Below are 11,795 nucleotides of genomic sequence, written 5' to 3'. Positions count from 1 at the left end.
ACAGATTAAAATAATAATTCTATTTCAAAGCATTCGGTCGACAAATTCACTGAGTGATAAGAAAAAAAGTTAATGAGTTGATTTAAAATAGCAAGTTTAAATTAAACACTCTGCATTGTAAGATTTTGTGTGATGTACACAAAATGATTTAAATACCTCTGGGCTAAAAATTTAGTAGCCGATTAAGAGCAGCAATAACTTTTTCTTATTTTATTTTATTCGCATTAAGTTATTTAATCGGTAGTCCGTAATTAATGTTTCGTTGATTTTGGCGGATTGAAGTAGAACATGTAGAACAACGTCTTTACTGGCAATTTAAAATTGAATATAAAAAAGGCGTAGGCTACCATGCACGTGTTCTACCGTGATTCTTTAATTCAAGTTGTTCGTGGAGCAGGATACGCACTGATCAATCTTTACAGCAGGTGCAGAACGCGTGCTCGCACGTGCATCCCTTCTGGCGTTCTGACACACCCCTGTTTCGCGCGACACACTTTCCGCACTTTCTATTTTCACTACTCGGCTGTGTCTTCCGTTCATAAGCCTCGCCATCGCAGTTCACGAGAGAGAAAAAAAGTCACACCGGATGAAGCACACATGAACTGGAAGCGATTTAATTCTGACTGTTACTAAATATCCTTCGTTGTCTAAAGTTTTTATTTTTGTTCACAACACTGCGCGTATTTTCTTCCCCTCCCTTTTTTTTTTTTTTTGCTTAAACTCGAGAAATAGCACGCCATGTAATAAAATGTAAACTTTTCTTTGTAGCTTCGCAGACACATTAACATCGGACACTGTCACGCGCAGCGTTCTCGCAATCGTCCCGACGATTTGTTGCAAGCATGTCGGAACCGAGAGGCAAAAGGCTGAAAACAAGTTTCCCCATCTGCAAGACGCACAGGGCAACAACCGGGAGCCGCGCGAAGCAGAATCTCCCGGCTGTGGTCGAGGAGAGCGTGTGCGGTGTGACGACCTTCCTCTTGGAGGCTGCGTACCGACTCGAAGCGCTGGTAAGGGCGAGCAGAAATGAATGTGAAATCGTACAAGGACTTCCGTGGAAATGTGTAGGCTATGCGCCGACTTTAATTTTGCCCATCGGTCGACAAATTACACTAGATATTGAAAAATGCACCAAATAAAAAAAATCTAGTGAGCGAATGTAACCATGCGGTATTTGTTTGAATGTATATCCAACTAATCAGACGTTACCATAGAACATATTAATTCCTATGCAAGCAAAGTAATTTTAAAGAGGGAAATAATCAACCAGCATTCCTTTTACTGCATTCACTTTTGAAGCAATCGTTTCAGACACTAAAGAGACATTCATATTAGGTCCTAAGCCTGTGTGTTTCACTAAGTGTTTTTACAAAATCGTTTGACTCACGACTGGTAAATTATGTAAAAATATATGGCTCAGTGGCAGCTTCTCCTCACATTTCCATAGGAAATGGAGCTTAAGAGACAGTTTTAACTGAAACATTTGAATCCAGACCCCGCAGAAATATTTTAAATTAAATTAGACCCACAGTTTGAGAAAAGCAGTTCCCTTCAGCCACATTTCACAATGTGTGCGTTTCCTCTTTCAGTTTAACAGTCCGTAGTTCCCAATAAAAGAGTTATTTTTGGTGGTCGGGGGTCTGTGAACAGGGACCTGTCGTGGGGTATTTATCCACACGCACTGTAGCATTGATTGAACACACACAGCTGAAGGTCACCAGTCCAGAGAGCTTTACTGCCAGGCTACAGTATGTGTATGTTTCAGCTCATTCTTCCTGGAGAGTGTGGGGGGGGGGGGGGGGCAGTAGGCCGGTGAGCAGTAGGCCGGTGGGCAGTAAGCCGGTGGGCGGTAGGCCGGTGGGCGGTAGGCCGGTGGGCGGTAGGCCGGTGGGCGGTAGGCCAGTGGGGGGTAGCCCGGTGGGCAGTAGGCCGGTGGGCAGTAGGCCGGTGGGCAGTAGGTCGCTGGGCAGTAGGCCGGTGGGCAGTAAGCCGGTGGGCGGTGGGCAGTAGGCCGGTGGGCAGTAGGCCGGTGAGCAGTAGGCCGGTGAGCAGTAGGCCGGTGGGCAGTAGGCCGGTGGGCAGTAGGCCGGTGAGCAGTAGGCCGGTGGGCAGTAGGCCGGTGGGCAGTAGGCCGGTGGGCGGTGGGCAGTAGGCCGGTGGGCAGTAGGCCGGTGGGCGGTGGGCAGTAGGCCGGTGGGCAGTAGGCCGGTGAGCAGTAGGCCGGTGGGCTGTAGGCCGGTGAGCGGTGGGCAGTAGGCCGGTGGGCGGTAGGCCGGTGAGCAGTAGGCCGGTGGGCAGCGAGTGGCTGCCTTGGCATGTAAACCCTGCGCAGAGTCCAGCTGTGGCATTGGTACGGGACGGCTCCCATTCCTCTTCCCGCAGGCTAAAGTATTCGAGCAGGACGACCACGCCTTGCCCCGCGTAGCGGCCTTTTTCAAGCGGGAGTCGGAGAGGGAGCAGGAGCGCGCGGAGGCCATGATGCAGTACCTGAACGAGCGCGGGGGGCAGTACTGCGGCAAGGACATCCAGGTAAGCCCTCCCACCTCCCCACTGCTCGAGAACACGCAGCGCTGCTCCAGAACACATAGTGCTGCTCCAGAACACGCACCGCTGCTCGAGAACACGCAGCGCTGCTCCAGAACACGCAGCGCTGCTCGAGAACACGCACCGCTGCTCGAGAACACGCACCGCTGCTCCAGAACACGCAGCGCTGCTCGAGAACACGCGCCGCTGCTCCAGAACACACAGCGCTGCTCCAGAACACACAGCGCTGCTCCAGAACACGCACCGCTGCTCCAGAACACACACCGCTGCTCCAGAACACGCTGCTGCTCGAGAACACGCTGCTGCTCGAGAACACGCTGCTGCTCGAGAACACGCACCGCTGCTCCAGAACACGCACCGCTGCTCCAGAACACGCTGCTGCTCCAGAACACGCACTGCTGCTCGAGAACACGTACCACTGCTCCAGAACACACAGCGCTGCTCCAGATCACATAGCGCTGCTCGAGAACACGCAGCGCTGCTCCAGAACACATAGTGCTGCTCGAGAACACGCACCGCTGCTCGAGAACACATACCGCTGCTCCAGAACACATACCGCTGCTCCAGAACACGCACCGCTGCTCCAGAACACGCACCGCTGCTCCAGAACACGCACCGCTGCTCCAGAACACGCAGCGCTGCTCCAGAACACGCAGCGCTGCTCCAGAACACGCAGCGCTGCTCCAGAACACACAGCGCTGCTCCAGAACACATAGCGCTGCTCCAGAACACGCACCGCTGCTCCAGATCACATAGCGCTGCTCCAGAACACGCACCGCTGCTCCAGAACACATAGCGCTGCTCCAGAACACGCACCGCTGCTCCAGAACACATAGCGCTGCTCCAGAACACGCACCGCTGCTCCAGAACACGCACCGCTGCTCCAGAACACATAGCGCTGCTCCAGAACACGCACCACTGCTCCAGAACACGCACCGCTGCTCCAGAACACGCACCACTGCTCCAGAACACATAGCGCTGCTCCAGAACACGCACCGCTGCTCCAGAACACACAGCGCTGCTCGAGAACACGCACCGCTGCTCCAGAACACGCACCGCTGCTCGCTGGAGCCAGCTTCCCCGTCAGATCACCGTCCTGCTCAGTCTCGCACTACCCCCGCCCCCCTCACACACTGTGACTGATCCTCATTAATGTTCAGCACACACCTGAGATCACTCACCCCGGTAAGATCCATATGAAACTTTTTTTTACACAAAAGTGTCTTGGGTTTTTCTTATTTCTAGTTCATTTACTAATAGTGTGTATTTCTTTGTCTGTGTGTGTGCATTTCTGTACATGTGTGCGGTATGCATGCTTGCCTGCGTGCGTATGTGTGCGTGTATGTGCGCGCGTGTGTGTGTGTGTATGTTTGTGTGCATGCGTGTGTGTGTGTGTACGTATGTTTGTGTATGCGCGTGTGTGTGTGCATGCGTGCGTGTGTGCGTGTGTATACGCGTGCGTGCGTGTGTGCATGTGTGTGTGTGTGTGTGTGTGTGTGTTTGTGTGCATGCGTGTGTGTATGTTTGTGTGTGTGTGCGTGTGTGTATGTTTGTGTGTGTGTGCGTGTGTGTGTGTGTGCGTGCGTGCGTGCGTGCGTCCCGTCTCTCCCCTGGCAGCGACCCGGGTGCGAGAGTGTGGGTGCGGTGCTGCAGGCCCTGGAGCTCACCCTGGCGCAGTGGAAGGAGGTCGAGGACGTGCTGGTGGAGCTGGTCCGGTGCGCCAAGGAACGTGGCGACGCCCACACCGCCAGCGTGGTCAAGAGCCGCTTCCTGGGCCCGCTGGTGCCCCGGGTCAAAACGCTGGGCGACCTGGTCACCAGCGCCCGAAAAGCCGGCTGTGCCCCCGACGGGACCGGGGGGTTCGGGGAGTACCTCTTCGACCAGCTGCAGGAGGAGCTGACCAGTGCCTGAACCCTCCACCCCCACCCCCACCCCCACCGCTCTGAGCCATTCTCAGATTTTCTTACAACCTCCCCCGCCCCCGCCCCCGCCCTCCCCCCCCAACCTCCCTTCGGAAGTAGCAGTCAGTAGCCATCATTCTCCACACTCAATTTCGGCTAAAGCCGGGTTTATTCTCTCCTAAACTGTACACGGTAAAATGTTTAGTGTGCTCATTGTTGAACTATTCACTGTTAGTCCACACTGGATAGAAAGTACTCTGTTAGTTTAAAATGTGCTCTCTTAGAGTTCAATTTAACATGGAGTAATTCCCAAATGACTGCTTCTCAGCAAAGGGTAACATTGAGAGAGATGAACGGCACAATTAAAATGCCGTAAACTGAATGACAGACATCACAAAATCCTCATGCTAATGCTAAAGACGTGTGACTGCTGGTATGGATTGCTGAAGGTGACCGCAGCTTTTTTTTTTTTTTTTAATAGAACAAGGAAGCTGTTGTACGTGAGGTGTTTTGTAAAGTGTACGATGTTATAAAGGCTAAAGGAGCATCTCTGACAGTCTCTCTTCGGATCCATTTGAGTGACACACAGCTTTCCTCGCCTGTGCCTCTCACTGTAGCATGTCCCCAACCTGCTTTCCCAGTTATTTTGTACTCTCATGCACTCTTCATTAAAATTTAAATCATATTAGAATGCACTTTGCAAACTCCCTATCTGTCAGCTAGACGACAGTGTGGTGAAACGTCTGGCTTTGGCACGGTACATTTATCTGTCTTCATGGTGGACATGCCCCCCTTCCCCCTCCCCCTTCCCCCTTCCCCCTTCCCCCCCAAATTTCGTTCCAGAAATTTGATTGATTGATTTGAATGGCCAGTCAGCTTTAAGTAGATGTTGTTCGCCTGAGATGAAATGGCTTCTGGATTTTGATAGGATCTCAGGTCACGACTGGACACACTGATTGGATGGGCATTTGAATTACTAATTGTTCAGGACTTGTCAGCTGTTGGCGAGTTGTTTCCCATCGGTCAATCCTAGAACCACAAGTGGACCCCGCTGCTTTAACCTAACACAGAAATGTATTTCCCTTTATATTAGGTCTTTATCAGACAATTTTTGTATTTGAGCATTTTGTCTTTGCACCTTTTCAAATAAAGTTTTCCAATACAAATCAAAATTCTGAAGTTGTAATGTTTTTTCAAGTAGGCAACAATGGATCGTACCATTAAGAATAATAAGTCCAAAAAGAACTGAAAAGCGTTCTAGGCACTCGTAGTAATCCAATGAGGAGAGCAGGAAAAGGGTCAAGTTAAAAAGCCTTTATTATAATGGCTAAATAAACTAAAAGGCCAACGTGTTTAGATCGAGAACCAATCTTCATCAGGGCCATGTTGATGGCCAAAAAGGAATTCAACTGAAATTATTTCTGTCATCCTTTTATCAGTTCAATATTAAAAGTCAACTTCAGTTGAAGACTACCTTTTAGAAATAGATACAATTTATTAATTCCTCATCATAAAACTAGTAAAGAATTTAAATGGTTGGATATTAAAACAGTAATCCATTCCCAACTGAATTTACGTCATTCACTTTTTTAATTGGTGTATGCCAGAGTCGCATGCTATAAATTCACCTTCATATTTGAATTAATATGAAACATGACATTATGAACCTGTGGTCTGGAATAAGTCAACATTTGTCCTTAAATGTAGCTTACTTTTGAATTCAAGCGCTGGATTATTTTCGTCATCCGCATTATGACGAGTTTAGGGATCACCAAAATTAATTACATGTTTTGCATTTAGGTCAAAGTTGAGGAAGAGTACAACTGATCGAGGAAGCATAATCTCCTCATTAAAATAAAAAAATGTACTCAATTCCCGCTATTAATTATGGCTTTTCAAGGATGACACTATTTTTACATAGAATGTGAGAGTTTGGACCGCTAGATCCTGGCACAATTTCTCAAAGTACCTCGACTCTGTACTGCCATCTATCGTTACATTTCCGTATTTCTTAATCAATGTTGGGTTCACCGTGCGGGTATACGCGACCACGGAATAATAAACAAACGTATTTTTTGTTGGATATGAAATCTATCCGTTCACTGAATTGATAAGAAGCTATATAATCTATGAAAATTGTGTTCATTTGTGATTGTTCAAGTTTCTAAATAAATTTTAAGAAATACTCATGATGAAAATAATGAAACAAGTTAAAATTATTGAATTGACCAGATGATATTGTTCGTTGGGGGTTATTATACGTGCTTTTTTCGTATGATTGTTTTGTATTTTAAACAGAAATAATTCAATACAGACTACGTACTGCCAAACAGCTACAGGGTTGAAAAGCGCTGATAGATATAAAAAGGATTAGACTTGTTTGAATGTTTGATGTTCGTTTTAAATTAGAAGTAAAAATAATTATTTTAAACAGTATGCATGCCGGCTGAATTCACTGCAATTCTGCAATGTAGAAAATTTTACACCATTATAAATTACAGATTAAATATTGATGATGTAGTATAGGTCCGATTATAAACTGGCTAATAATTTTGAGAGAAAAGTTATAATGAATCACTCGCTTAATTAAAGTAATATTTATAATTTGTCTGCATGTCAGAATTCTGTTTCATTATGGTAAAAGTCAACATACCACACAAATATAGCACTTCACATACGAACTTTTTGTTCACGCTTAAGAGTAGGCTAGGCTACGTGATCGGTTGCAAACAAATATTTTGTCAATACATCAATTTCTGATGTAGGCAACATTTCTGTCCTGGTCGAATCGCACTATATGACACGAACAGTTTAAGACAAATATGTAAACCTGGTGTCTTTGCTATATGAAAATATCGGGCGTTTAAATGTGACAAACTGCTACGAGTTGCTTCAAAAGTTGCTGAACAAAGTTTCCATGGTGTTTCCTGAATGTTCCGTGAAATTATCCACTAAGTGGCGTGAAAAAAGGCCCCTCCTCGTGGGTCTTGCAATAGCCAGAGCCTGGCTATTGGTCAGACGAGGGGACTCTCCAAAAACGCAAGACACGCCCCTGGATCCCGAGCCAACATATATATACTGCATGAAACTCACATACAAGCAACAGGTACCCAAAGGGTGCTCTTATAACAGGACCTAAGTATCCGTCTCTTGGAACTGACACTCCCCTATTGTGTTAACTGTCTTGCGTTGTTCACACATCTTTTTGCTCTGTTTTGAAAACTTTCAAGTTGCGCCTACCCAAAGACCACTGCCGGAGACGGATCCACTCAGTGCGGAGCTGTTACCAAGCGCGCAAACGATGGAGTTGTCGGATATCGCTTTTCCAATCGCCTCCGCAGACGACTTTTACAACGACCCGTGTTTCAACACGAGCGACATGCACTTTTTCGACGATCTGGACCCGCGGCTGGTTCACCTGGGCCTGCTCAAGGCGGATGATCACCGTCACAACGAAGACGAGCACGTCCGCGCGCCGAGCGGTCACCACCAAGCCGGCCGGTGTCTCCTGTGGGCGTGCAAAGCTTGCAAGCGGAAGACCACCAACTCGGACCGCAGGAAAGCGGCGACCATGCGCGAGAGGAGGCGGCTCGGCAAAGTCAACGACGCGTTCGAGACTCTGAAGCGCTGCACCTCCACGAACCCCAACCAGAGGCTCCCGAAGGTGGAGATCCTCAGAAACGCCATCAGCTACATCGAGTCCCTCCAGTCACTGCTCAGGGGGCAGGAGGAGAACTACTACCCCGTGCTGGAACACTACAGCGGGGATTCGGACGCGTCCAGTCCCCGGTCAAACTGCTCTGATGGAATGGTGAGCAGTCCCTCGCACGCGCATAGCCTATACAAGTGACAAGAGACGTAAGCTTAAATCTCGATAGCACAGGACCCAAATCTCAATGCAGTCAATTAAGTAGAGCAGGTGATTTGAAATAATATACCCTTGCATTGTGTCAATTCTTCTTTTCAAATCTGGACATTGCAATAGTTCATTGGAAATTTAGCACAGGTTGCAGAACACATGGAGCATTTCGGCCGTGAACCCTTTGATTTGCCGTATTGATCATAAACGAATACGTAAACACTTCTTTTTTCTTCTTCAGATGGATTTTAATGGCCCAACGTGCACTTCAAGGAGAAGGAAGAGCCATGACAGCGCCTACTTCACAGAGACGCCAAATGGTAAGTGTGAATTCACACAGTATTCGGAAACACCTTTTCCGGAGGCTGAAACCAAAACGATTTGAAAGTGCGATGGCTTATTTAGACGGAAGGCGACTTATTAAAACAGCCAGTAAATCAATGTGAAGGCTGATGGATTTGCTTACAGTTATCGACCATGCGTTATGCAGATAGCATATAACGCAACAACCTATTTTTAATTTGATATACATTTAATTGAGGTAATATCCTGATATTAACTTTTTTTTTTTGTCCGTCCATGTTTTGTTTCCAGATTCCAGAAGTAACAAGAACACCGTCGTTTCCAGCTTGGATTGTCTATCCAGCATCGTGGAGCGCATTTCGACGGAACCCTCGGCGTGTCCAGCACTGGTCAACGAGGGCGCCGAAGACGGTCCATGTTCCCCCCGCGAGGGATCTATCCTGAGCGAGACAGGAGCACCCACGCCATCCCCGACCAACTGTACACCGTCCCCTCACGACCCTAATCCAGTCTACCAGGTGTTGTGAAGTTCCCGGTCACGTGCTGAGAAAGACAGTCGCGCTAACTACACATTCTTCAATTCTACGTAATTCCTTGGGGTGAAGGGGGGATAGTTATCACAGGATTAAAAAAAACTGCATGTACTTGTATCATCACATGATGCTGGCTGACACAACACAGAGTTGCCGTTCGATTTATTTATGCCAAGTCCACGTTTAAAAGACAACGCGCAAAACATATCACAGATATTATTTATGTTGTTGTTATTACCTCACATGTAGTAATTTCGGAAGCGTGCAGGAGTACCTGCACGAAGCCGCATTTGGCTTGGGACATGGGTTAGTATTGATACTATTCATATAAACAGATGTCCAGGGTAACTGGATCTCCCCGGTTTATAATTTACTGGTTCTTGTAAAGGAAAACAATCCATGAATGTAATTTGGAAAATGAGGACCATTTTTGTACATTTGTGAATAAGATCTTCTTTGCTAAAAGAAAAGGAAACAAAATTATTTAATGCTGCGTGTTTATAGAGATGCTTGGTTTGTTGTGTCAGATGTTTAACTTTATATTTATATATCCAAAAAACTGAGTGAATGTCTTCGTTTTAATAAACCACTGTGGTTATTTATATTTTAAAAAATCATGTTTGTTGTCGTTCTTGCCTGCTAGGTGGAGTATGTGTAAATTCGAATTTTAAAAAATGGAATTGCTAGTCCATTGCAAAGTGAATATTTATTTAATGCATGGTTGTTTTTGGGCCAAGGTGCATCATAAATCTTCGTTAAGCACGCTGGAAAACGAAAATACAAAACACAATGTTTTATATGTGTAATAACGGAAAAAATACTTCAGCAATAATTACGTTGTTTACGCCGAATGGATTGTTATACGTGTGCACATGCTTAATACTTAATTTCAGTTATCTTGGATTGCATCTTTTCGGGATTTATTTTCCATTACAGTACTACTGTGGCACAAACAGCTGCAGTTTGGTCCGAATTACACTGCAGAGGCGAAGGTCTCTTCACTTTATTTTAACACCAACAAATTGCGCCCAACGTTTAAAGTAATGTAACAAATGGACGGTTCTAAATTTATTTCAAGTTCGGTTTCTGAACAAGAAATGAAACGTGCTGTTTATGTTTTATATATATATCAGCTGTATACAGCACGTTACATATATACACAGACACACACACAAACTTTATACTTTTGAAAATTACAATAATCAACTTAACCAATTTACTAGACTGCTCCTTTTCAAAAGTAGACTCACTTTTCTCATTTGTTTTTTTTCTTTACAGATATGATTGGTTTACCGAATTGAATATTTTGTATTAAGTAAAGTTTACTACCAGTGCAGCTTACACTAAAAACGAATATGTTTATTATAATATTATATAATATTATTAATTGTTAACGATGATTACAACTAAAACAATAATTTAATCATTATTGTCTTGTTTCATTTGCATTATTTATCAGCCTCCGGGAATAAACATAAATTGCCCTTTTACTAAATATTAGGCTATATATTGGCGATCATAGGCAACCACAGTAAGTTAATTTGTCAGCGGTAGGCCGGCCACGGGTTGTGCATTTGAATTATGATTTATTATATTTAGAAATTTAATTTTTCGTCAACGAGGTCCTGGATTGTTTAACTAAGGTCTTCGAACAAAACCTGTCTATCGTTGAAACGCATGTAGGGAGTATTTTACAGTTAAAGCGCACAGAAATCGTTCAAACGTTTAATCTGACGGCTGAATTCAGACGGTCGAGCAGAGATACACAAAAAAGGAACAATACGCCAATACCCGACCGGTTTCTTTATAAACAGGAATCCCAGAACTGAACTCTGAAAATGACATTAACCGAGAACCACCTATAGCGTCACCCAGTGGTGAGGTCAAATACCGCAAAACCTGTTCAAGATTGCAAGGAACATTCTGTGGGAAGCAGGCCACACCATGATCCCGGAATAAAAACGCTTTTTACACTTTTTTAAAGAACATCGCATAAGTATCTACACATTGCACAACAAGGATGGCGTGTCAACATAAAATTGGAACTTGAAATCAAACCTAAACCCCCCGCTGACCACCGGGATGCTGACTCAGAAATTCAGTCTTCCCGTAGGCCTACGATATAGTTGTCTAGTAATAGTCCACGCTACGATTCCCAGTCACCTCACCACATTCAAAGCCACACCAATGCTGTTGTTGTTAAGCGTTCGTGTTATCGACAAAGTTTCATCAAGACTGGCGTCATTTCGTCGCATTTTTTTTATTTTATTAGGCTACCCGAATTTGGTTTGTTAGGGATGGGTCCTGTTTTCTCATCACAGCTGCGTCACCGCTTCATTTCTTTTGCGAGTCTGTCCTTGAAATAACCCACAGAAATATGCGCATACACCTTAAGGTTAAGTTCTGGGGATATCAACATTTAGTCCAGTTCTAGCCTATATGACAACAGAGAAATTCTTATTGCCTTTACCCGGCGAATACAGTCACTTCCGAGCGTTTTAGAAGAACAATAAAGCGCTAAAGCAGTACCCGTAATACAGGACTATGGTTTGATTTTGGGTTACATAAAGGTATACGCCCTTCGACGGCATGAAATGATAGACATGTCCACCTCAGCGTGTAACATTACCTGTGCATCCTCGATAGTGACCCCCG

General features: G+C 45.5%; 2 protein-coding genes across 2 annotated transcripts; both read left to right on the top strand.

The window, feature by feature from the left end:
* Positions 1-545: 545 nt before the first annotated feature.
* zgc:172145 (uncharacterized protein LOC559095 homolog) lies at positions 546-4,476 on the top strand. The gene is made up of 3 exons (XM_035395127.1): positions 546-1,010; positions 2,383-2,529; positions 4,162-4,476. Exons 1-3 carry the CDS (start codon positions 843-845, stop codon positions 4,453-4,455), a joined length of 609 nt encoding a protein of 202 aa, XP_035251018.1. The 5' UTR covers positions 546-842; the 3' UTR covers positions 4,456-4,476.
* Positions 4,477-7,561: 3,085 nt separating this feature from the next.
* On the top strand, positions 7,562-9,754 carry LOC118214966 (myoblast determination protein 1 homolog 2-like). The gene is made up of 3 exons (XM_035395281.1): positions 7,562-8,256; positions 8,546-8,624; positions 8,899-9,754. The coding sequence occupies exons 1-3, from the start codon at positions 7,747-7,749 to the stop codon at positions 9,132-9,134; spliced, it is 825 nt and encodes a 274-aa protein (XP_035251172.1). The 5' UTR covers positions 7,562-7,746; the 3' UTR covers positions 9,135-9,754.
* The last annotated feature ends 2,041 nt before the right edge of the window (positions 9,755-11,795 follow it).

Source organism: Anguilla anguilla, chromosome 16 (assembly GCF_013347855.1).
Source record: "Anguilla anguilla isolate fAngAng1 chromosome 16, fAngAng1.pri, whole genome shotgun sequence".
Lineage (NCBI taxonomy): Eukaryota > Metazoa > Chordata > Actinopteri > Anguilliformes > Anguillidae > Anguilla > Anguilla anguilla.
The sequence above is the reverse complement of the archived record's forward strand: the minus strand, read 5'-3'. Positions and strand labels throughout refer to the sequence as shown.